The sequence below is a fragment of the Mytilus edulis genome, chromosome 5, assembly GCF_963676685.1.
Source record: "Mytilus edulis chromosome 5, xbMytEdul2.2, whole genome shotgun sequence".
NCBI lineage: Eukaryota > Metazoa > Mollusca > Bivalvia > Mytilida > Mytilidae > Mytilus > Mytilus edulis.
In genome coordinates, this window is record NC_092348.1 from 30,395,897 (window position 1) to 30,423,249 (window position 27,353).

The 27,353-nt window shown below is 39.5% G+C and overlaps 1 protein-coding gene across 1 annotated transcript in view; it reads right to left on the reverse strand.

Annotated features, from left to right (window-relative positions):
• Nucleotides 1–8,910: 8,910 nt before the first annotated feature.
• LOC139525032 (uncharacterized) overlaps nt 8,911–27,353 on the reverse strand; it is a 55,182-nt gene continuing 36,739 nt past the window's right edge. Inside the window, exon 19 of the mRNA XM_071320210.1 lies at nt 8,911–9,274. Coding sequence (XP_071176311.1) covers nt 8,911–9,274 — 364 coding nt within the window. The remainder of the gene's footprint in view (nt 9,275–27,353) is intronic.

The window sequence follows — 27,353 nt, forward strand, 5'->3', positions numbered from 1 at the left end:
CAATGATACCAGAGGAAGAGGTACTTATTGCCTTTAAAATGGCCTATAGCACTTATACCCTAGACCCGTACGAGTTTGTCAGTAGAGGGTTCAAAGGGTGGATATGGTATCCGGTTTACAACGAATTCTTACTGAACTATTGCCGGCTGGCCAAACTAAGAGATTCTCCACATTGACCATCATACCAGAGGTAGAGGTTGGTATTGCCTCTAACATGGCCCATAGCACTTATGCCCTAGACCCGTACGAGTTAGTCAGGAGAGGATAAGGGGTACCCTGGTATATCACAAATTCTAAAATGAACTATTGCCGGCTGGCCAAACGAAGAGATTCTCCACACGGGCAATGGTACCAGACGAAGAGGTACTTATTGCCTTTAAAATGGCCTATAGCACTTGTACCCTAGACCCGTACGAGTTTGTCAGTAGAGGGTTCAAAGGGAGATATGGTATCCGGTTTACAACGAATCTTTCTGAACTATTGCCGGCTGGCAAACCTAAGAGATTCTCCACATTGACCATCATACCAGTGGTAGAGGTTGGTATTGCCTCTAACATGGCCCATAGCACTTATGCCCTAGACCCGTACGAGTTAGTCAGGAGAGGATAAGGGGTACCCTGGTATATCACAAATTCTTAAATGAACTATTGCCGCCTGGCAAAACGAAAAGATTCTCCACGTGGGCAATGGTACCAGACGAAAAGGTACTTATTGCCTTTAAAATGGCCACTAGCACTTGTACCCTAGACCCGTACGAGTTTGTCAGTAGAGGGTTCAAAGGGGGGATATGGTATCCGGTTTACAACGAATTCTTACTGAACTATTGCCGGCTGGCCAAACTAAGAGATTCTCCACATCGACCATCATACCAGAGGTAGAAGTGTGTATTGCCTCTAAAATGGCCAATAGCACTTATGCCCTAGACCCGTACGAGATAGTCAGAAAAGGATAAGGGGGGGGGGGGGGTACCCTGGTATATCACAAATTCGAAAATGAACTATTGCCGGCTGGCCAAACGAAGAGATTCTCAATGTGGGCAATGATACCAGAGGAAGAGGTACTTATTGCCTTTAAAATGGCCCATAGCACTTATACCCTAGACCCGTACGAGTTTGTCAGTAGAGGGTTCAAAGGGGGGATATGGAATCCAAGATACAACGAATTCGAACTGAACTATTGCCGGCTGGCCAAACTAAGAGATTCTCCACACCGACCATTATACAAGAGGTAGAGGTTGGTATTGCCTCTAAAATGGCGCCTCTAAAATGGCCCATAGCACTTATGCCCTAGACCCGTACGAGTTAGTCAGAAAAGAATAAGGGGGGGGGGGGTACCCTGGTATATCACAAATTCGAAAATGAACTATTGCCGGCTGGCCAAACGAAGAGATTCTCCACGTGAGCAATGATACCAGAGGAAGAGGTACTTTTTTTGCCTTAAAAAATGGTCCATAGCACTTATACCCTAGACCCGTACGAGTTTGTCAGTAGAGGGTTCAAAGGGGGGATATGGAATCCAAGATACAACGAATTCGAACTGAACTATTGCCGGCTGGCCAAACTAAGAGATTCTCCACACCGACCATTATACCAGAGGTAGAGGTTGGTATTGCCTCTAAAATGGCCCATAGCACTTATGCCCTAGACCCGTACGAGTTAGTCAGAAAAGGATAAGGGGGGGTACCCTGGTATATCACAAATTCGAAAATGAACTATTGCCGGCTGGCTGGCCAAACGAAGAGATTCTCCACGTGGGCAATGATACCAGAGGAAGAGGTACTTATTGCCTTTAAAATTGCCCAAAGCACTTATACCCTAGACCCGTACGAGTTTGTCAGTAGAGGGTTCAAAGGGGGGATATGGAATCCAAGATACAACGAATTCGAACTGAACTATTGCCGGCTGGCCAAACTAAGAGATTCTCCACACCGACCATTATACCAGAGGTAGAGGTTGGTATTGCCTCTAAAATGGCCCATAGCACTTATGCCCTAGACCCGTACGAGTTAGTCAGAAAAGGATAAGGGGGGGGTACCCTGGTATATCACAAATTCGAAAATGAACTATTGCCGGCTGGCCAAACGAAGAGATTCTCCACGTGGGCAATGATACCAGCGGAAGAAGTACTTATTGCCTTTAAAATGGCCCATAGCACTTATACCCTAGACCCGTACGAGTTTGTCAGTAGAGGGTTCAAAGGGGGGATATGGAATCCAAGATACAACGAATTCGAACTGAACTATTGCCGGCTGGCCAAACTAAGAGATTCTCCACACCGACCATTATACCAGAGGTAGAGGTTGGTATTGCCTCTAAAATGGCCCATAGCACTTATGCCCTAGACCCGTACGAGTTAGTCAGAAAAGGATAAGGGGGGTACCCTGGTATATCACAAATTCGAAAATGAACTATTGCCGGCTGGCTGGCCAAACAAAGAGATTCTCCACGTGGGCAATGATACCAGAGGAAGAGGTACTTATTGCCTTTAAAATGGCCCATAGCACTTATACCCTAGACCCGTACGAGTTTGTCAGTAGAGGGTTTAAAGGGGGGATATGGAATCCAAGATACAACGAATTCGAACTGAACTATTGCCGGCTGGCCAAACTAAGAGTTTCTCCACACCGACCATTATACCAGAGGTAGAGGTTGGTATTGCCTCTAAAATGGCTCATAGCACTTATGCCCTAGACCCGTACGAGTTAGTCAGAAAAGGATAAGGGGGTACCCTGGTATATCACAAATTCGAAAATGAACTATTGCCGGCTGGCCAAACGAAGAGATTCTCCACGTGGGCAATGATACCAGAGGAAGAGGTACTTATTGCCTTTAAAATGGCCCATAGCACTTATACCCTAGACCCGTACGAGTTTGTCAGTAGAGGGTTCAAAGGGGGAAAGGGAATCCAAGATACAACGAATTCGAACTGAACTATTGCCGGCTGGCCAAACTAAGAGATTCTCCACACCGACCATTATACCAGAGGTAGAGGTTGGTATTGCCTCTAAAATGGCCCATAGCACTTATGCTCTAGACCCGTACGAGTTAGTTAGAAAAGGATAATGGGGGGTACACTGGTATATCACAAATTCTAAAATAAACTATTGCCGGCTGGCCAAACGAAGAGATTCTCCACGTGGGCAATGATACCAGAGGAAGAGGTACTTATTGCCTTTAAAATGGCCCATAGCACTTATACCCTAGACCCGTACGAGTTTGTCAGTAGAGGGTTCAAAGGGGGATATGGAATCCAAGATACAACGAATTCGAACTGAACTATTGCCGGCTGGCCAAACTAAGAGATTCTCCACACCGACCATTATACCAGAGGTAGAGGTTGGTATTGCCTCTAAAATGGCCAATAGCATTTATGCCCTAGACCCGTACGAGTTAGTCAGAAAAGGATAATGGGGGGTACCCTGGTATATCACAAATTCGAAAATAAACTATTGCCGGCTGGCCAAACGAAGAGATTTTCCACGTGGGCAATGATACCAGAGGAAGAGGTACTTATTGCCTTTAAAATGACTTATACCCTAGACCCGTACGAGTTTGTCAGTAGAGGGTTCAAAGGGGGGATATGGAATCCAAGATACAACGAATTCGAACTGAACTATTGCCGGCTGGCCAAACTAAGAGATTCTCCACACCGACCATTATACCAGAGGTAGAGGTTGGTATTGCCTCTAAAATGGCTCATAGCACTTATGCCCTAGACCCGTACGAGTTAGTCAGAAAAGGATAATGGGGGGTACCCTGGTATATCACAAATTCTAAAATAAACTATTGCCGGTTGGCCAAACTAAGAGATTCTCCACGTGGGCAATGATACCAGAGGAAGAGGTACTTATTGCCTTTAAAATGGCCTATAGCACTTATACCCTAGACCCGTACGAGTTTGTCAGTAGAGGGTTCAAAGGGGGGATATGGAATCCAAGATACAACGAATTCGAACTGAACTATTGCCGGCTGGCCAAACTAAGAGATTCTCCACACCGACCATTATACCAGAGGTAGAGGTTGGTATTGCCTCTAAAATGGCCCATAGCACTTATGCCCTAGACCCGTACGAGTTAGTCAGAAAAGGATAATGGGGGGTACCCTGGTATATCACAAATTCTAAAATAAACTATTGCCGGCTGGCCAAACGAAGAGATTCTCCACGTGGGCAATGATACCAGAGGAAGAGGTACTTATTGCCTTTAAAATGGCCTATAACACTTATACCCTAGACCCGTACGAGTTTGTCAGTAGAGGGTTCAAAGGGGGGATATGGAATCCAAGATACAACGAATTCGAACTGAACTATTGCCGGCTGGCCAAACTAAGAGATTCTCCACACCGACCATTATACCAGAGTTAGAGGTTGGTATTGCCTCTAAAATGGCCCATAGCACTTATGCCCTAGACCCGTACGAGTTAGTTAGAAAAGGATAATGGGGGGTACCCTGGTATATCACAAATTCTAAAATAAACTATTGCCGGCTGGCCAAACGAAGAGATTCTCCACACGGGCAATGGAACCAGAGGAAGATGTACTTATTGCCTTTAAAATGGCCCATAGCATTTATACCCTAGACCCGTACGAGTTTGTCAGTAGAGGGTTAAAGGGGGGGATATGGTGTCCCTGTATACAACGAATTCGAACTGAACTATTGCCGGCTGGCCAAACTAAGAGATTCTCCACATCGACCATTATACCAAAGTTAGAGGTGTGTATTGCCTCTATAATGACCTATAGCACTTATCCCTAGACCCATACGAGTTAGTCAGGAAAGGATAAGGGGGGTACCCTGGTATATCTCAAATTCGAAAATGAACTATTGCCGGCTGGCCAAACGAAGAGATTCTCTTCGTGGGTAATGATACCAGAGGAAGAGGTACTTATTGCCTTTAAAATTGTCAAAAGCACTTATACCCTAGACCCGTACGATTTTGTCTGCAAGGGGTTAAAAGGGGGAGGTGGTACCTCTGTTTACAGCGAAGTCGAAATAAACTATTGGCGGCTAGCCAAACTGAGAGATTCTCCACGTGGACCTTTATACCAGAGAGAGAGGTGGACCTAGCCTTTAAAATGGCCTATAGCACTTATGCCCTCGACCCGTCCGATTTTGTCAGCAAGGGGTTAAAAGGGGGAGGTGATACCTATGTTTACAACGAAGTCGAAATAAACTATTGCCGGCTGGCCACACTAAGGGATTCTCCACGTGGGCCATAATACCAGTGGTAGAGGTTGGCATTGCCTCTAAAATGGCCCATAACACTTATGCCCTAGATCCGTACGAATTAGTCAGCAAAGGGTAAAGGGGTACCCTCGAATATCACAAAGTCGAAATGAACTGTTGCCGGCTGGCCAAACTAAGAGATTCTCCACGTGGACCATTATACTAGAGATAGAAGTGGACCCAGCCTTTAAAATGGCATATAGCACTTATGCCCTAGACCCGTACGATTTTGTTAGCAATGGGGTTAAAAGGGGGAGGTGGTACCTCTGTTTACAACGAAGTCGAAATAAACTATTACCGGCTGGCCAAACTAAGGGATTCTCCATGTGGGCCATTATACCAGTGGTAGAGGTGGGCATTGCCTCTAAAATGGCCCATGACACTTATACCCTAGATCCGTACAAATTTGATAGCAGACGGTTTAAAGGGGGATATGGTATCCCGGTGTACAACGAAGTCGAAATGAAATATTATTGTCAGCTGACTGACTAAGATATTCTAAACGTGGACCATTTTAGCAGAGGTAGAGGTAGTCATTGCCTTTAAGATGGGCCATAGCACTATCCCTGATGGCGTTGTCCATTATATCAGATGTAGAGAATAATATTGCCTCGAAAATTACGCATGGTTTTTATGTCCTAGACTCGTACCTGTTGGACAGCAAAGGGAAAGTAGGACTCTTGTATATCACAAAGACCAAAATAAGAGATTCTCCTTGTGGACTATTAAAAAGATTATCGTAGTTGTTTTCTCTAAAAAGGCCCATATATCGTATATCATAGATCCGTACGTATTGGTAGGAAAAGAGTAAGAGAAGTACTCTTGTATATCAAAATATTCAAACATACTTTTACTTGCTGGCCATTTTAAAGGCAATTATTACCTTAACCTCTGTATCGTGGTCCATGAGGAGAATCTTTTAGTTTGACAAGTCGTCAATAGTTCAATTCGACTTTGAGATATATAAAGGTACCTACCTTTCTCTTTGCTGACTAAGTCGTACGGGTCTAGGGAATAAGTAATATGGGTAATTTTAGAGGCAATGCCTACTTCTTCCTCTGATATAATGACCCACGTGGAGAATTTCTTAGTTTGACCATCCGGCAATAGTTTGTTTCGACTTCGTGATGAATCGGAGTATCACATCCCCCTTTTTACCCTCTACTGACAAACTCGTACAGGTCTAGGGCATAAGTACTATATGGGCCATTACACAACTACTACATCTACCTCTGGTGTCATGACCCATGTGGAAAATGTCTTGGTTTGGCCAGCTGGCAATAGTTCATGTCGACTTTGAGATATATAAAGGTACCAACCTTATCCTTTCCTGGCTAAGTCGTACGAGTCTAGGGCATTAATGATTTGGGTCATGTTAGAGGCAATGGATACCTCTCCCTCTGATATAATGGCTCGTGTGGAAAATCTCTTCGTTTGGCCAACCAGTAATAGTTTATTTCGACTTCGTGTTAAACCGGGTTACTACCCTTTTAACCTACAGCTGACAAACTCGTACGGGTCTAGGCTATCGTTTAGTGGATAAATCGGGCAACTATATGGCTAACAATAACAAATCTCTCTATTCAAGCTCTAATGTCAACATGTCACACTTAGGTGACATTACAATGAATAGCGGCAGCGAGAACGTTACGTTTGTGATTTTGCTCCCAACATGCTTGGGCCGCACATGTATTACTTTACAATAAATGAAAGTGATCACAACTTTAATTATTAAAGTTCTAATAAAATAAATTAAAACTTGAAAGTTTATATGTAAAATATTTAGCAGCCCACTTTTTATATTCATTTTAATGTCCATATGCTAATCACACATTATCATTTTACTTTTCACAATTTACATTTAACACATGTTAGTCCAAGTTTTTATTTTCGTCTTTGCCTCACTTTGAGCTGCTCTATTTTCAAGTTCCAAAGAATTCAGTTCTTACAGATAAAGTTTGATAATTGGTCTAGATATCAAACCAGTTTTGTTCGATTATGACTGATCGTGTAAGTCCATCTTTGCCGTAAAATAATTTGTCAATGATCTAATTTACTCTTGATACATAGTCCTGAATCTGAACTACATTTCCGACTTTAATGTTCTATGTGTTTCGATCTGTGTATCGGTAATGTTCCCTAAGCGAATTTATGTATTCCTGCTTCCATCTTTTTATGTATTTTTTACGAGTTTTAATTAAAGAAACTTCGATTGTCTAGCCAGTTACTGATTCATGCGTAGTGTCTTTGGTTCCTGGTTGTAAACTACAGTCTTCAAGTCCGTTATACGGTAGCGTCCTGGTCCGTTTTCAATGTAATAAATGTGACGGACTAAGGGGTTCGTCGTCCGTTTGATCCGATGAAACGTATGTTAATGGGCGATCACTGAGTAAACTTTCTACTTCAGTAATTATCGTGTTGAGTGTTTTATTGTCCATAAGTGCTCGTCCTTATACTTTTTAAATGCAGTTTTTCGTTATTCATCTCAACCTCTCCCACCATCCGCCGAACAAAATTGTTCCATAAGAATTAAGCTTCTCGGTTCCATATGATGATTTTGATAAATGTTCAATTTCTTATGCTCCCGCATCATACAAATCATTTACAAATACTCAACGTGATGCATGAAAGAAGTCTAACAAAGCTCTTTGTTGATCAAAGCTCGAAATATTATTGTCGACATAAAAGTCTTTCTTTAAAATTGTTGTCAAGTCTGTGGAATTGCAGTCAAATGTTAACGTATAACAGCATTTAGGATAAACGGAGAGAAAGTTGCTCCAAATTATACTGACTTGAATCTGTTTGCGGTTAGTTGACTATTTGGGTCATCCGGGTTACTAGGTTAAAAGAATCTGGTAACATCACGATCCTCTTCATCCAACCCATATTAAGAAAGGCTTTTTTGTATATCTGACGACACGGCGTATTTGTGCATTCTAAATCGGAGAAAAATTCCGGTTAAATCATTAAAGTTTGGCCAAAGATCCATCAAACAATCATTTAATCTTAGACTAACAGGTGAAGGTTTGTAGCTGCAGTCAAATACAATTCTTATGGGCGTGGTTGACGACTTTTACAGTATGATGGTGCGGTATGGAATGAACATTTGTTTTGGTTGATCGTTCATCAACTCTCTCGATAAATCCACGTTTTTCTTGTTCATTTATAATTTTTCCGTTGTTCTATAAAAATGTAAGTTCACGACTAAGACGCTTATTGACATTATCTGTTCTCCGTTGTGCAACACCTCTGTTGTCTAGTAAGGTGTGGTGTTCCTCCTTACAAGGTAACTTAGCAATATATCTTTCTGTTTCCATATGGTAACCTCTACTATTTGATTCATATACATCTTGGAATGGTCTGTTTTCAGATTTGTTGTCAGTATTATTTATACTAGCAGCTTCAACTTCTCAAAATTTCTCCAATATATGCTCTTCAAATTTGTTACCTACTAATATGTTCATCATTGACGTAAGTGTGTGATCTGGATTTGCAGGTATTCAATTGATTGTGCCGGACAGAAGGTTACGGATTTTCGACTTGACGGTAGTAGGTCCTGCTCCTCATACTATTCTATCATCGACAATTGACCAGTAATAATCGATTTAGATAGAATTCAATAGAGAAACTTCAACCATTGGGTCATGTGAGAGCGCATGGGCTAATTTCAAGCCAAACAAATACTTTCAATTTGTAATATTATGTACATAAGTTTTCATTGGTACAGCTATTTCTGGTACAATCAAAACGTTGATAGGTAATTTTCCGTTGTCTGTAAGTAAGTAAATGGTACCATTATTTTGATGTCGAACTGTTTTGCCCTCACTTGTGTCACAAAATCCTGACAAGTTTATGGTCTCCTGTCTGGTAATTGTCAAATCAAGCTCTGTAGCTAATTTTTCTGTGATGAAGGACATCTGTGCGCCCTTGTCAAATAATGTGTTTGTGTTAGTACATTGAATGCCCGAACTTACTTGCCCTACGGCAGTTTTTATTCTGTGTCTGTGAGTGAAGAACTGTGCCCGTTTTCTTCGCTTTGTGTTGTGTTTCCTGAATTGTGTTAATATTTACATAAGTGTTACTCTGTTTTTCATCTTTTTCAACCGCGTCTTTGCATAAACTAGTATGGTGTCATATTTTACATTTCCTGCAACTTTGGTGTGATTTGCAATCATCTATATTGGGAGGTCAAAGACAGTTAAAACATAAACTATCCCGTTTAACAATAGAAATAATTGCTGTGTGATCAATTATCTTAGTGCAGTTAACGGGGACATGTGATTCGTTACAAAAGTACACATGGTTTTACGTTTATTTGTCTGTTGATTTATTTTGTACGTACCTTTGCATTGGTGTGAAATGCTGCTGTAGCGGTATACGTTTCCGTATGATCATGCAGAGGAATTGCCTTCCTCCATTATGTAGAGTTCGTGAGATAGTATTGTAGTAGTTCATTTAATGGCCAACTATTTGATTCATGGTGTCTTGTTAGATTTATGCGTACGTCCCCCGGTAACTTTTTCAATATGACAGGGACCAATAATGGGCCATATGTATTCTCTGTCTGACCAACGGATTCTAAACCACGTATATATGTTTCAATTTTCTCGTAAAAAATAACGTCAGCTCTTATATGAAGGTATGTAAAATAATGCATTCATGTACTTTTGTGTGATGTTGTGAACTTGTGGCATTTGTGTTTAGCGTTGATGTTTGTACTTAGATACATTTTGCTATTTAACGTATTTTTGTTTCTAAATTAAATAAATTCTCATCAGAGTCAGCGATTTCTGTTTCGAAAGTTCATCGGAATCAACAAGTTCTGTTCCGCTCTCCCCATTTTCGTCTAATTTCTGGAATATTCTGAAAACGGCGCTTCTATGTCCTGCTAGTATCGATTTCAGCTTCAAATTCATCCTGGTCATTTGACACCAATATCGTTAAGTGGATACATCGGGCAACTATATAGCTAACAATAACAAAAGCAAATAGAATGTATGTATATCTATTCGGACTCTAATGTCAACACGTCACACTTAGGTACTAGTAACATAACAATGATTAACAGGAGCGAAAACTTGATCAATTACTCCTTAACAAATTGTTTAAGTATCGGTACCCAATACGATTGTAGTACGTAAGTAAGCGTAGCACTGAGTCCAAAATGAAGTGAACGCTCGTGTGCGTCTGTCACTATCAGTTTGGTAAGTAAATGATTCGCAGGTAATAAATACGGAAATTTGGTATTCTCTGAAATCGTTGCGGTGTGAATCCTTCCATTGCATCTCACAAAACCACTGTCATCTATGAAGAGTCCTACTTGTCTAATGCTAGGATATTTCCTTGTGTTTTATCTCAGATGTTTGGTTTATCGGTATATTGGTAGTTGGATATGAACCACTGAACGTAAGCAGTTACTCGAATCACTTTCCTGAAAGTTCCATATTTCGAATTGTCTATAACGTTACTGATACCATAGTGATCAGTATGAACTTCATTGTTTAGAAATTCCTCGTCTTCGTTTTCTTCTGTAATTGTCAATACCTTTATAACTAACTCGGTCTTTTTTTAATGACACTATCGATGTATTGATCGACGTCAATTCCTCGTGTTAAGAGATCGGTTGGGTTGCATTCTTTCGGGCAATATCTCCATTAATGTTGATTTTGTAGATTTTGTTATTTCTCGCACTCGATTCACAATAAATCGTTTAAACGGTTTCGATGATTTTAACCAGTGCAATAATATACAACTATCCGACCAAAAAACCACGTTTTTACATTCAAAGGTCGATTTTACATGAAAAGCTAGTCTAGTTCCAATAACGGCGGCCATAAGTTCTAGTTGCGGTTATGTTAGGTTTTTCACTTGCTCTAATCTGCTTTTTGCAATCACTAACGTAGTTTCGGTTCCGTTGTTCAGATATGCAGTCGCAAAATACGTGTAGTTCAAGGTATTCCGAAGATTAGATGAAGCAAAGGAGAATACAAATTTCGATGAAGTAGAAGACATTGCAACACTCGGAAAACTTGTGAAAAAACAAACATTTTTTAGGACTTGAATGAACAAATTCTAAAGTTAACGGAATGTTACGATGTGGTAAATTAGATTATTTGATTCAGATGAATTTTCGGTTAATATGGTAACGAAGATTCAACACGTACGTAAGTTCATACAAAATGTCCAAAACCCTGCAGTCCCGTCATATTGAATCAAATACTTAAGTACTAGAACGCACACTTTAAATCCAGAAACTATACCGTTTGTTTCAACGCACAACATAGCCAACCCACACAACACACAGTCGTTTGAAAACCAGTTTGCTCAAGCTAGTCTCACAATCAACACGCAACAAAGTACATTTTCTGCAGCTATTAATCAGAGTCACGGCCTACAAAACTTACGCTTCCAACTTTCAAAGGCACCATTTTAGAATGGCAAACCTTCTGGGACTCATATGAGTCGGCCTCACATCTGAACCTGTCACTTACAAATATATAAAAGTGTAACTGCTTGAAAGCTCATGAGCTAGAACACGAAGCACTAGGTTTAGAAATTCCTTCGCCTATAAATCAGTTTACAAGCTTACGAAGTTTTTACGATCAAATTGAAGGTAGTCAGGGTCTAGAAACTTTGGGTCAGACACATGAAACATACGGCACGCTACTTGTTCCCATTATTGTGAACAAATTACCCGTGGAAGTCAGAAAATATCTCGCGCGAGAACATAGAATAAAAACCTTGGTATTACGGGACCTCCGTAAAAGCATATAAGATGAGATCGTTATACTGGTCACAGGACAATAGAGTCGACACCCGAAATTGATGAAATCTAAATCTTACAAGAATATGGAGACTAGACCTAGCGTTTTCTGTCACGAAATACACGCACCAACTCGTTGCAGTAAAATAGCCGACACAGAATCCCGTATGAACAGCTTAGTTATTCTTTAACTGCCTTGTTATATACAGACTAAACGACTGTAAATCTAAACACACATGTACACATTGTAATGAGAAACACCATACAAACTAATGTAATGCACTTCCAAGAAACAATATAATTTTATTAAAACAAGGGAATGAGGTTAGCCATAGAAACAAGGGTAGTAACTCAGCGCATACTAATTTTCGCGCAAAAGGAAATCAGAGCGGCAACCCGTTAATCCCACTATCTTCGAATTCGACCAACGTTCAACTCGTGAATGACATTCGTAATACGGAACATGATGCTACTATTTTGTATTCTCAATCGACAGAATTGCAATCAATGTAATTTTGTAAACTGCCGTAGCACAAGTAGGCTCAAATCAGTACTTTATCGATACGAATATTCTTTTTGACGAAGGAGCGCAAACATCTTTTTTAACGCAGAACTTAACTTAATTTACAGATAGCGGGAACAGAAATAATATATTTATCGGCATTTGGAGTTGCAGAGAAAAACGCGAGACACATAGAAAAGTCAACAATCTATCTGAAAACCGTTGCAAGACACGTCTTTTCAATCAAAGTACAGATGATCGGCATGTTGATCGGCATGCCTCTACAGAATTACATACGTAACATTGATACACAGAACGGTTATTTGCGTGGTTTAAAGTTAGCGCACACGGTGAAAAAGCATGATTCATTCGAGATATCGTTGCTGGTAGGCGCATATCACTACGGGGACATTGTTAACGATTATATAGTACGTGGAAACGATCCGACCGCCGTGAAATCCAAGATCGGATATATGCTTTCGGTACTTACATACGGTACGAAAACAAACACGTCGAAGACTAGTATGTTTAATGTTCTAATATCACACAAAGTTGAACAATCTAGAGAGATTTTGGAATTTAGATTCAATAGGAATAAAAAGCAGGGAGGTAGACGAAGACGACAATGAATATATTAAAGTCTATCAGGACAGATCAATTGAGTTCTGAGAAACTAAATATTTCGCTAGGTTACCTTAGAAACATGATGAATTGCCTATAAATTAAGCAGTCACGAACAGAACGACTGAAAACGTCCTTCAAAGACTTACTAATAACTCAGATATGTTAAAGAAGTACGGAAACATTATACAAGAACAGGAACGAAGAGGATTCAAAGAGAAGGTAGATGAAACAGCTGAACTTAAGAAAAGTATCACTACATTCCTAATCATCATGTACAGAAGGAATCCAGCACTATGCCTATCAGAATTGTTTACGACTGCAGTTGTCGACAGTCGCATAATTCGCCAAGTTTAAATGACTGCCTTTTGGATACACCGCCGAAGCTAAACGACCTGAAAAAAATTCTGATGAGATTTACAGACAATTCTGTCGCCATAACAACGGATATTTAAACCAGCCTTTTTACATGAAGGATTACAAAAAAGGGTGATCGAGACGATACACGTTTCTGGTGGCTAAGTAACCCATCCGACCCAACAAGTTATTTACAGACTTAGAAGTTCAAATCCGTTCTGTTCGGAGCGACTTGTTCGCCGTTTATACCAAACGCCACGATATTTAACATTTACAACGTAATAACACTACAACAGCTACATTGATGGAAAGAGATTTGTATGTGGACAACATTCTGTTTAGTTTACAGAACGAGGTTGTGCTGACTATAAGGAAGGGAGAACAATGATGGAGGAAACTGGATTCTATCTACGATCCTGGACGTCAAACAGTGTGGATATACGTAAGTCTAGCTAGGACAGAAAAAGTACTATATGCGGACAAAACACAAAAGTACTTGGTATGTTATGGAATAGCTGATTCGATGATCTGATGTACCAGAAATTAATACGGCAGCTTTGTGAAAAATTGTGCAAATCCTGCTACAAGAATAAAATTTGGCATAGACCTTCCTCAGCTATTACTCTTTTATTTCAGATAAGGAGGCATTTGAAAAAAAATGTCTCACTTCCGGTAAAAATCCAAAATGGCCGACATCATACTTAAATCATCCAAATATCAGAGGCTAGTGTGTGAAAAGCGGTTTTTATCATGCTGCTATACTAATATTTGGTACAAACCTTTGTTATGTACTACTTTTGGATATATTATATAGATGAGATGTCTTTAAAACCCTACTTTCGGTAAAATCCAACATGGCGGACATTGTACTAAAATAAGCTTATTTTTTAGGGAGGTGATTGAAACGTGTTTTGACGTATTGCTACTATCATTAAATTGTTCAGGAACCTTTCTTTGATGCTGCTAATGGATATAATAAATAAGAGATATGTCTTTAAAATCATTACTTCCGGTTATATTCAAACTGGCGGACATAAAATATCATTATTTTATTTTGATATTCAATTTTATTTCAAAATGAAAAGAAACTGTTTTTTTTTTTTGTGCTGGTCAGTAAACATTTGGATTTGGCTTTAAGTTATCCTCTAAACCACTTATTCTATTCTATAGATAATGATTAAATACAAAATTAACACTTCCGGTAAATAAAACCAATTTTGCGTAAATTTTAAAGATGAGTCGTCAGTCCATATCTTCGATGTAGAGTTTTGGATAGATTGATGAAAATAAAATAAAATCACTTTAGTACTAAAACATCTTTAAAATTACGGATTAATGGCCGCAAATATTCACAATCGGAGAGCTGATTTTCCTCATTTAAAAAGACAGCGGTATTGTTTCTTACATCAATAATGTACAAGCTCCTGATAAGGTGAAGAGGCCTCACAAAGAGTTGTCCAAAAGGGTTCCAATGGTTCATATTTTTCCTTTCGCCATACATAAGCGTCTGGAATAGTAAGCATAGAAACCAATCCCAAGCTTGTTACTCATCCACACCCGCTATGGTATATTGCACGTTTTACATGCTGAAAAAAACTGGACCGAGTCGTTTAAATAGCCTCATAAGCGTCTGGACTAGTTAGCATAGGAAAAAAATAAGCTTGTTACTCATCCAAACCCGCCATGGTATATTGCACGTTTTACATGCTGAAAAACACTAGACCGAGTCGTTCAAATAGCATCAATAAGTCTTTCCACTTCCAAAAAAATGTTTTCTTGCTTCATAAACCCCATCTGATAAGTTTGTTCGATCTTACTACAAAACCACGTATCATTTTATCAATGACATTATCAAATCCATATCTGGTGATGTTGGCTGATCAATCATCATTCTAAATCATAAAGTCACATCTTCAAACGCCATCCATGTCAACAAGTAAAAGTGCATTTGAAAGGTCATGGATAGATTATATCTAAAGCTTTTCCCACTTCCAAATGCAAGCAAAAGTTCGTCTGCCCCTTTGTCACGGAATAACGAAACAGCAATGACAGCAGCATCAGAATCGACTGTTAAAGTCATGACTCAGTCTGTGTATCACTGCATCAGACACATGTATATTGATTCTATAGTATAAGCCTCTTCATTTTAACATGGGGCTAAACTTGAAACACCATCATGTGGTGAATAACACAGAACACCCTGAGCATTTGTTGCTACAACTTACTCTCCCTCAAAATCTATTGAGCAAGCTCCTGAGAATAAAAACTAAAAAGTTCTTTCTTAATGTCGTCATCTCTCAGAAAACTTTACCAATTTTGAGATTTGTTTTGACTCTGGATTCGTCTATGTATTCCCTTACCCCTCAATGTAGCTCTTTTTTCTTGTGGCAGCCTTCTAACTACCGGTATTTTCTATGTACGCATTCATCCACTGTTGTTTACAGTTTCAAGTTGTTTCACAACGAGTATGCTGATAGGGCATTATGCCCTTACCTTAAAAAAAACATGAAACTATTATGATGAAGTCTTAAATGCATATGACAGTTGTAGCAACACATGTTCAGGATATTCTATCTTTACCACCACGCGATGCACTTCAAGTTAAACACAATATTCATATTAAAAGGCTGACACTAGAATCATGGTGCATGTGTCTGATGCAGTGAAACACGAACTTAAACAAGTCATTATTCGAACAGTCGTTTCTGATGATGCTGTCATTACTGTTTCGCTATTCCGTGAGATATGGGTAGACAAACTATGGATTGTGTTTAGGAGGAGGAAAAGCTTTGGATAAATATATATCAATGACCTTCCAAATGCACTAGCGATGAGTGATCACACACAAATATTGTGATCCATATATTTTCCGGTTGTGATACGGTTCTCTGTTTTCTTGAAAAGGGAAAAAAAAAAGACTGCTTGGGAGACATTGCATTTGCAGATGTGACTTTCACATAAAGAATAATAATTGATCCGCCTCGGTGTTTACTGTAAGATAGCACAAACTTATCATATGGGGTTAGCATGGTTAACAAAGCAAGAAATATATATTTACGCAAAAGGGTAGGTTAATTGAGGCTATCAACTTAGTCTAGTCTTTTCCAGCATGCAAAACGTACAATATACTAAGACACGTGTCAAGGGGACGAGCCTGAAATTGGCTCTTATGCTACCAAGTCCAGGCGCTAATGGATGACGACGGAACAAAGAGGATCACTTTAAAAAAAAAAACTCTTTCTGAGGCCTCATCATGTTGTCAGAAGCTTGCACATTGTGGATGTAAGAAAGGTGCCGCGGTTGTTGTTAATGTGGAAAATCAAGTCTCCCGTGCCCTGCGTCGTGTGCATGTGGTGGTAACTGGGAATACACATATTTTTTTGGCCAAATAGTAGTAGTTTTTAAAATGTTTTAGTACTTAAGTGATTTTCTTTGTTTAAATCAATCTATCCAAAACTCTACATCGAAGATATACATTGAGTACTCATCTTTGACCTTTACGCCATATTGTTTTTTTTTACCGGAAGTGTTAACTTTGTATTCAAATATCAACTACAGAATATGATTAGTGGTTTAGAGGATAAATGAAAGCATATGGTTAATGACCACCACAAAAAAAACCCCACTTTCTTCACATTTTGAAAAGAAGTTGAATATCAAAATAAAAAAATGATATATTTATGTACGCCATTTTGAATATTACCGGAAAAAAGGGTTTTTAAGACATATGTCTTATACATTGTATCCCTTAAAAGCATCAAAGAAAGGTTCCTGCACAATTTAATAATAGTAACAATATGTTAAATCCCATTTCAATCACCCTCCCTAAAAAATAAGCTTATTTACGTCAATGTCCACCATATTGGATTCTACCGGAAGTAGGGTTTTTAAAGACATCTAATCTATATAATATATCCAAAAGTAGTACATAAAAAAGGTTTGTATCTTTTAGTTTTGCCAGTCGGCAATAGTTCAATTCGACTTAGTGATATACCAGGGTAAACCCCTTTCTCTTTGATGACTGACTCGTACGGTTCTAGGGCATAAGTGCAATATGCCATTTTAGAGTCAATGCCCACCTCTACCTATGGTGTAATGGCCTACGTGGAGATCCGTTGTAAACCAGGATACCATATCCCCCTTTTAACCCTATGCTGACAAACTCGCACGGGTCTAGGGTATAAGTGCTATATACCATTTTAGAGGCAACAAGTACCTCTACCTCCGGTGTCATTGCCCACGTAGAGAATCTCTTAGTTTGTCCAGCCGGCAATAGTTCATTTCGAATTTGTGATATACCAGGGTACCCACCTTACCCTTTCCTGACTAACTCGTACGGGTCTAGCGGATAAGTGATATAGACCATTTTAGAGGAAATACCCACCTCTACGTATGGTATAATGGCCAATGTGGAGAATCTCTTAGTTTGTCCAGCCGGCAATAGTTCATTTCGAATTTGTGATATACCAGGGTATCCACCTTACCCTTTCCTGACTAACTCATACGGGTCTAGGGGATAAGTAATATAGCCCATTTTAGATGCAATACCTACCTCTACCTCTGGTATAATGGCCGATGTGGACAATCTCTTAGTTTGGCCAGCCGGCAATAGTTCAGTTCGACTTCGTTGTAAACCAGGATACCATATCCCCCTTTTAACCCTCTGCTGACAAAATCGTACTGGTCTAGGGTATAAGTGCTATGGGTCATTTTAAAGGCAATAAGTACCTCTTCCTCTGGTATGATTGCCCACGTGGAGAATCTCTTAGTTTGGCCAGCCGGCAATAGTTCATTTTCGAATTTGTGATATACCAGGGTACCCAACTTACCCTTTCCTGACTAACTCGTACAGGTCTAGGGCATAAGTGCTGTGGACCATTTTAAAGGCAATACCAACCTCTACCTCTGGTATAATGGTCGATGTGGAGAATCTCTTAGTTTGGTCAGCCGGCAATAGTTCAGTTCGAATTCGTTGTATCTTGGATTCCATATCCCCCTTTGAACCCTCTTCTGACAAACTCGTACGGGTCTAGGGTATAAGTGCTATGGGCCATTTTAAAGGCAATAAGTACCTCTTCCTCTGGTATCATTGCCCACGTGAAGAATCTCTTCGTTTGGCCAGCCGGCAATAGTTCATTTTCGAATTTGTGATATACCAGGGTACCCCCCCCCCCCTTATCCTTTTCTGACTAACTCGTACGGGTCTAGGGCATAAGTGCTATGGGCCATTTTAGAGGCAATACTAACCTCTACCTCTGGTATAATGGTCGATGTGGAGAATCTCTTAGTTTGGCCAGCCGGCAATAGTTCAGTTTGAATTCGTTGTATCTTGGATTCCATATCCCCCCTTTGAACCCTCTACTGACAAACTCGTACGGGTCTAGGGTATAAGTGCTATGGGCCATTTTAGAGGCAATACCAACCTCTACCTCTGGTATAATGGTCGATGTGGAGAATCTCTTAGTTTGGCCAGCCGGCAATAGTTCAGTTCGAATTCGTTGTATCTTGGATTCCATATCCCCCCTTTGAACCCTCTACTGACAAACTCGTACGGGTCTAGGGTATAAGTGCTATGGGCCATTTTAGAGGCAATACCAACCTCTACCTCTGGTATAATGGTCGATGTGGAGAATCTCTTAGTTTGGCCAGCCGGCAATAGTTCAGTTCGAATTCGATGTATCTTGGATTCCATATCCCCCCTTTGAACCCTCTACTGACAAACTCGTACGGGTCTAGGGTATAAGTGCTATGGGCCATTTTAAAGGCAATAAGTACCTCTTCCTCTGGTATTATTGCCCACGTGGAGAATCTCTTCGTTTGGCCAGCCGGCAATAGTTCATTTTCGAATTTGTGATATACCAGGGTACCCCCCCCCTTATCCTTTTCTGACTAACTCGTACGGGTCTAGGGCATAAGTGCTATGGGCCATTTTAGAGGCAATACCAACCTCTACCTCTGGTATAATGGTCGATGTGGAGAATCTCTTAGTTTGGCCAGCCGGCAATAGTTCAGTTTGAATTCGTTGTATCTTGGATTCCATATCCCCCCTTTGAACCCTCTACTGACAAACTCGTACGGGTCTAGGGTATAAGTGCTATGGGCCATTTTAGAGGCAATACCAACCTCTACCTCTGGTATAATGGTCGATGTGGAGAATCTCTTAGTTTGGCCAGCCGGCAATAGTTCAGTTCGAATTCGTTGTATCTTGGATTCCATATCCCCCCTTTGAACCCTCTACTGACAAACTCGTACGGGTCTAGGGTATAAGTGCTATGGGCAATTTTAAAGGCAATAAGTACCTCTTCCTCTGGTATCATTGCCCACGTGGAGAATCTCTTCGTTTGGCCAGCCGGCAATAGTTCATTTTCGAATTTGTGATATACCAGGGTACCCCCCCCCCCTTATCCTTTTCTGACTAACTCGTACGGGTCTAGGGCATAAGTGCTATGGGCCATTTTAGAGGCAATACCAACCTCTACCTCTGGTATAATGGTCGATGTGGAGAATCTCTTAGTTTGGCCAGCCGGCAATAGTTCAGTTTGAATTCGTTGTATCTTGGATTCCATATCCCCCCTTTGAACCCTCTACTGACAAACTCGTACGGGTCTAGGGTATAAGTGCTATGGGCCATTTTAGAGGCAATACCAACCTCTACCTCTGGTATAATGGTCGATGTGGAGAATCTCTTAGTTTGGCCAGCCGGCAATAGTTCAGTTCGAATTCGTTGTATCTTGGATTCCATATCCCCCCTTTGAACCCTCTACTGACAAACTCGTACGGGTCTAGGGTATAAGTGCTATGGGCCATTTTAAAGGCAATAAGTACCTCTTCCTCTGGTATCATTGCCCACGTGGAGAATCTCTTCGTTTGGCCAGCCGGCAATAGTTCATTTTCGAATTTGTGATATACCAGGGTACCCCCCCCCCTTATCCTTTTCTGACTAACTCGTACGGGTCTAGGGCATAAGTGCTATGGGCCATTTTAGAGGCAATACCAACCTCTACCTCTGGTATAATGGTCGATGTGGAGAATCTCTTAGTTTGGCCAGCCGGCAATAGTTCAGTTTGAATTCGTTGTATCTTGGATTCCATATCCCCCCTTTGAACCCTCTACTGACAAACTCGTACGGGTCTAGGGTATAAGTGCTATGGGCCATTTTAGAGGCAATACCAACCTCTACCTCTGGTATAATGGTCGATGTGGAGAATCTCTTAGTTTGGCCAGCCGGCAATAGTTCAGTTCGAATTCGTTGTATCTTGGATTCCATATCCCCCCTTTGAACCCTCTACTGACAAACTCGTACGGGTCTAGGGTATAAGTGCTATGGGCCATTTTAAAGGCAATAAGTACCTCTTCCTCTGGTATCATTGCCCACGTGGAGAATCTCTTCGTTTGGCCAGCCGGCAATAGTTCATTTTCGAATTTGTGATATACCAGGGTACCCCCCCCCCCCCTTATCCTTTTCTGACTAACTCGTACGGGTCTAGGGCATAAGTGCTATGGGCCATTTTAGAGGCAATACCAACCTCTACCTCTGGTATAATGGTCGATGTGGAGAATCTCTTAGTTTGGCCAGCCGGCAATAGTTCAGTTTGAATTCGTTGTATCTTGGATTCCATATCCCCCCTTTGAACCCTCTACTGACAAACTCGTACGGGTCTAGGGTATAAGTGCTATGGGCCATTTTAGAGGCAATACCAACCTCTACCTCTGGTATAATGGTCGATGTGGAAAATCTCTTAGTTTGGCCAGCCGGCAATAGTTCAGTTCGAATTCGATGTATCTTGGATTCCATATCCCCCCTTTGAACCCTCTACTGACAAACTCGTACGGGTCTAGGGTATAAGTGCTATGGGCCATTTTAAAGGCAATAAGTACCTCTTCCTCTGGTATCATTGCCCACGTGGAGAATCTCTTCGTTTGGCCAGCCGGCAATAGTTCATTTTCGAATTTGTGATATACCAGGGTACCCCCCCCCCCCTTATCCTTTTCTGACTAACTCGTACGGGTCTAGGGCATAAGTGCTATGGGCCATTTTAGAGGCAATACCAACCTCTACCTCTGGTATAATGGTCGATGTGGAGAATCTCTTAGTTTGGCCAGCCGGCAATAGTTCAGTTTGAATTCGTTGTATCTTGGATTCCATATCCCCCCTTTGAACCCTCTACTGACAAACTCGTACGGGTCTAGGGTATAAGTGCTATGGGCCATTTTAGAGGCAATACCAACCTCTACCTCTGGTATAATGGTCGATGTGGAGAATCTCTTAGTTTGGCCAGCCGGCAATAGTTCAGTTCGAATTCGATGTATCTTGGATTCCATATCCCCCCTTTGAACCCTCTACTGACAAACTCGTACGGGTCTAGGGTATAAGTGCTATGGGCCATTTTAAAGGCAATAAGTACCTCTTCCTCTGGTATCATTGCCCACGTGGAGAATCTCTTCGTTTGGCCAGCCGGCAATAGTTCATTTTCGAATTTGTGATATACCAGGGTACCCCCCCCCCCCCCTTATCCTTTTCTGACTAACTCGTACGGGTCTAGGGCATAAGTGCTATGGGCCATTTTAGAGGCAATACCAACCTCTACCTCTGGTATAATGGTCGATGTGGAGAATCTCTTAGTTTGGCCAGCCGGCAATAGTTCAGTTTGAATTCGTTGTATCTTGGATTCCATATCCCCCCTTTGAACCCTCTACTGACAAACTCGTACGGGTCTAGGGTATAAGTGCTATAGGCCATTTTAGAGGCAATACCAACCTCTACCTCTGGTATAATGGTCGATGTGGAGAATCTCTTAGTTTGGCCAGCCGGCAATAGTTCAGTTCGAATTCGATGTATCTTGGATTCCATATCCCCCCTTTGAACCCTCTACTGACAAACTCGTACGGGTCTAGGGTATAAGTGCTATGGGCCATTTTAAAGGCAATAAGTACCTCTTCCTCTGGTATCATTGCCCACGTGGAGAATCTCTTCGTTTGGCCAGCCGGCAATAGTTCATTTTCGAATTTGTGATATACCAGGGTACCCCCCCCCCTTATCCTTTTCTGACTAACTCGTACGGGTCTAGGGCATAAGTGCTATGGGCCATTTTAGAGGCAATACCAACCTCTACCTCTGGTATAATGGTCGATGTGGAGAATCTCTTAGTTTGGCCAGCCGGCAATAGTTCAGTTTGAATTCGTTGTATCTTGGATTCCATATCCCCCCTTTGAACCCTCTACTGACAAACTCGTACGGGTCTAGGGTATAAGTGCTATGGGCCATTTTAGAGGCAATACCAACCTCTACCTCTGGTATAATGGTCGATGTGGAGAATCTCTTAGTTTGGCCAGCCGGCAATAGTTCAGTTCGAATTCGATGTATCTTGGATTCCATATCCCCCCTTTGAACCCTCTACTGACAAACTCGTACGGGTCTAGGGTATAAGTGCTATGGGCCATTTTAAAGGCAATAAGTACCTCTTCCTCTGGTATCATTGCCCACGTGGAGAATCTCTTCGTTTGGCCAGCCGGCAATAGTTCATTTTCGAATTTGTGATATACCAGGGTACCCCCCCCCCCCCCTTATCCTTTTCTGACTAACTCGTACGGGTCTAGGGCATAAGTGATATGGGCCATTTTAGAGGCAATAATATGGACTGAATTAAAGATTAAAGACTCTTATTGATCTCCGTAATTTTGAAGAATTATGTCATTGAAATAGTAATTGACAGTTTCTATTTTTCTGTTTATTATATGTCTTCAATTAACTATGTTTCTTGTTTTTCTGATCTTTTTAATTGTGTGATACTATCATATGTATTGTATATTTTAGTTTTAGAATTGGACTATATTTGTAGACAACGAACAGATTATGGAATGCCCATATGACAATTAATTCCATTTAATTACCCTCTATTTAATCATCTTGTTTTAATTACTAAAGTTTACATTGATTCAATAATAACAACATTTTAATGATCATAATTGTTTTGTGTTGTGTGAGGCAATGCAATTAAACTTTTCATTTACTTTCATTTTAAATGACGCGGACCTTGCAGAAGACACCTATTGGCTTACTATTTCTTAATTACTTTATATTGCTATAAATAGCATTACCATAATGGATAATGACGGTAGCAAAATTTAATTTATTGTCACAATCTAATAACTACCCAAAACATTTCATCGAACGCGGTTTTGATCTCATGAATATTATTGACGGCTAGCCTCATGAATATTAACGCCGGCTAGATCCACACTAGTGAATTTTTGTTTTAAATTCAAATATATTTTAATTTTAAAACGGGAATATCGTAACGTTTCCGATTTTGGTTCTGTTGTTAGGGATTTAAGCAACTCCCGATGCAAAGTTGTCGGCTCTCTGGACATTCCCGAAGTTCTGCGTTCAACACCGAGTTTATTAGCTTTCTAGCTTGGAAGTTGGGATTTTAGTAGTGACGTTATATAAGTTATGAAGTACATTGTAGATTTCAGCGCAGATGCGGGAATTAAAAAAAAGCGACAAAAAAGGTAATTTTTTTATATTTTTTTTGCCGACTTTCCACTGTTACATGTATGGGGAATTTCATCCCCATATTAGATATTTTTGTTGTTTTGAAGCCACTTTTATCCACCACATTTAGACTATATCATGGCGGTCAGTTTTTGTTGGTGGAGGAAGCCGGAGAGCCCGGAGAAAACCACCGCGCGTGACTTTCGATAGAAAAAGATTAATATGTAAATACTAAAAAACAAGATGTGGTATGATTTCGAATGAGACAACTCTTCACAAGAGACCAAATGACACACACATTTGAAAACAACTATAGGTCGTAGTACGACCTTCTACAACGAGCAAATTCCATACCACATTGTCAACTATAAAAGGCATCGAAATGAAAAATGTAAAACAATTCAACCATTTTGTCTCTATTTCCGCACAAAGTCACATAAATGTAGAACAAGAGGATGTTAAAATATTTGGAAACAGGTCTTTATGACATTGACTCGTGTTATTGTTTAAGAAATTAAGCCCGGGTCATAACTATATTTTGTCATGTTGTCATCAGTAACAATATTATATTAAATTTCTAAACTCATTGGTTGAATGGTTCATACATTATTTTACGGAAACGACATATTTCTAATCATTGAAAATTGTAAGTATAGAACACACACATTTTATTATCAGTTACACAAATTGGTTGTAGATTGCATTATGTAAATACTGCTCCTTCTCAAACCACGCCTCTTTTGGGGATATATAGAATATTTATAGATAATTATTTTTTTACATACTGGTTCCCAGTTATGATCTCTAGGTTTCATCTGATAGGGACATAACTTGGGAATGGTACAAGTCAATATACATATGCATATTGTTTATGTTGAAATCTGTGGTAATCCTCCAGTCAATGTAGGGATAGTTTAGTTTAAACTCAGGGCATATAAATGAAAATATGCCACACAGCCCAATATTTTGACTCTTGAAAAATATAGTAGTGCATATGAACTTTCCATTCTATGATATTATATTTTTCAAAACTTCTTAGAAAAGTGGTACAGTTTTAGCCGTAAAAGGAGTTCCTACGGGAAATTGTACGGTTCATTAGTTATGACGCAAACACTGCATGTATGTCATACCTTTCGTATACAACAAGGAGTACAACCACCAAATTAATACCAGGATTCCATCAGCAAACCCAATTGAAAATCATTTATATATAGTTTTTTTAAGGAGTCGACTTACAGTTTCAACCATGAGAAATAATTTATAGCTAATACTTACCCTGCTGATATTTTTTTCTTATTCACATTTCTACTCTTATCTGTTCAAAATTAACGTTTAACTTTATTCTTCAACTTTTCCCCCATAAATCACTTTCGCGTTAGATATATGATCTTTAATATCTGACATATATATAAAGTAGAATATTGACATCGAGTGTTTCTAATAATATCAATGAACTCTGAAAAAATAATTGTTTCAATGTCACCAGCATGACCGGTTAACATGAATACTGAAAGATACACTATTACATAAGTCATTGTGCATACCTAAACGTTAAAAAGGAACAATGAATAATTAGTTATTGAAATTTGAAAGAATGCTAAAAATACGTACTTAACGACTTGGTGTGGACCGTTTTCATAAAAATGATGAAAAATACAGATTATATAAATTATGCAGTTTTGAATTCCATCGTTGTATTCATTATGATTATCTTGAGCAGCAAAGCAACAACAATATAATTTAGAGAAGTTTTATCATTAATTTATATCAATTGACAGTATTTCACCAATTTAAAAAAGATATTATTTTTGGAGCACACATACTTTTGCAAGCTAAAATGTACTTAAAATTTAATGAAAAAAATAGTAAAACAAGAGAAATTAATATATCCTAATTTCGTCTTCACGTAGCCTTTGCAACTCATTAAATGTGATATTTCTTTTCATTTTCTGAATTCCTTGTACCTTTTTCTAGTTAAGACAAAGTAAAGAATATGTATGATAACTTCGTGCTTTGAAGTAATATTTGGGGCAAGTATGACCCTTATTTCCCCTACTCCATATAATTAATTTTACATCGCTCTATAAATTTTGGTTTTATTCACGTGCTTCATGTTCTTCTGTCTTGATTGTTTATCAATATGACCTTTCCGGTACACTTTAACAATATACCTAAAAATTTATAAATCAACAAACACTAAATGAAGTTAAATAATTGAACGTGGCTGCGTACTTCTACATCTTCAATGAGCAACACCCTGCGATTTAAGGTGGTATCAATTGAGAATTTTAGAAATGACAAAGGTAACAGAATAGCAACAGAGACTGCGGAGTAATTTGTATTATAACACAATCGAAAAGGACTGCGTGAATAAGAACCACACCTTTTATTGATCCCATTTGGTGCCAAATATTTTAGTTTTCTTATCCAAAATCTTTTCCTAACGAATCTATACTCTTGTGACCAAGCAGAGTCAATTGCCTATTGCAAACATTGTATTCTCCGGAGTTAAGAGACCGTTAAATGAAATAAGTCTCCTACTTATCTCTTGTCGAAAGATGTCAATTTCTACATACGGTTAGTAAGTGTTAAAACATGTATGTACTTTATAATTTAGACCAATTCTTTTCAAACGCTAATTCTTAACGATTTGAACAACAATTTAGTAATGAAGTTCCTCAGAATTATAAGAGGTGGATAATTCACATTGAAATTAGGAACGAGAATGAGAATGAGTAAACAAAATAAAATCACAAAAATACTGCACTCCTAGAAAAATTCAAAAAGGAAAGTCAAAAGTCAAAAGTTCAAACACAGCAAACAAATGGATTACAATTTTAATATTTCTTACTTGGTACAAGCATTTTCTAATGATGGAAAATGATGAATTAAACCTGGTTTCAAAGCTAGCTTAACCTCTCACATGTTTGCCAGTCAACAACAACCAAAGAGCAGAACTATTCCAAGGCTAGAATTGGTTCTTCAACACAGCGGGGAAAAACATTAGCAAACATATGATCCATGAGTGACCTTACATTGTTTCTAAAAAAAAGAATGGTTGACCGAAAAGCGACTGTCTGATAGCAATGTTCGTAATGATTTTTTTTTATTATTATTCTCATTTCTTTTGCCACTGTTCATCTTATGCTTTTTTTATATTTTGTGATTAGTTGAATTTTATATTTCTTCCCCATTTCAGTCATGACCACCAACTTGGTTGATTAAACTCATCATGCTAGGCTAATAATTTGTATAGTGCGTTTTTTCTCTACATTACGGCCAGATCAACCGACTAATGAATGAAAACAAACAAATTGAAACAACCGTTGTTTATTTCATAAAGTAAATTAAACAAAAGAAACACAACAAGGTGCAACGATTTCAAATAAAT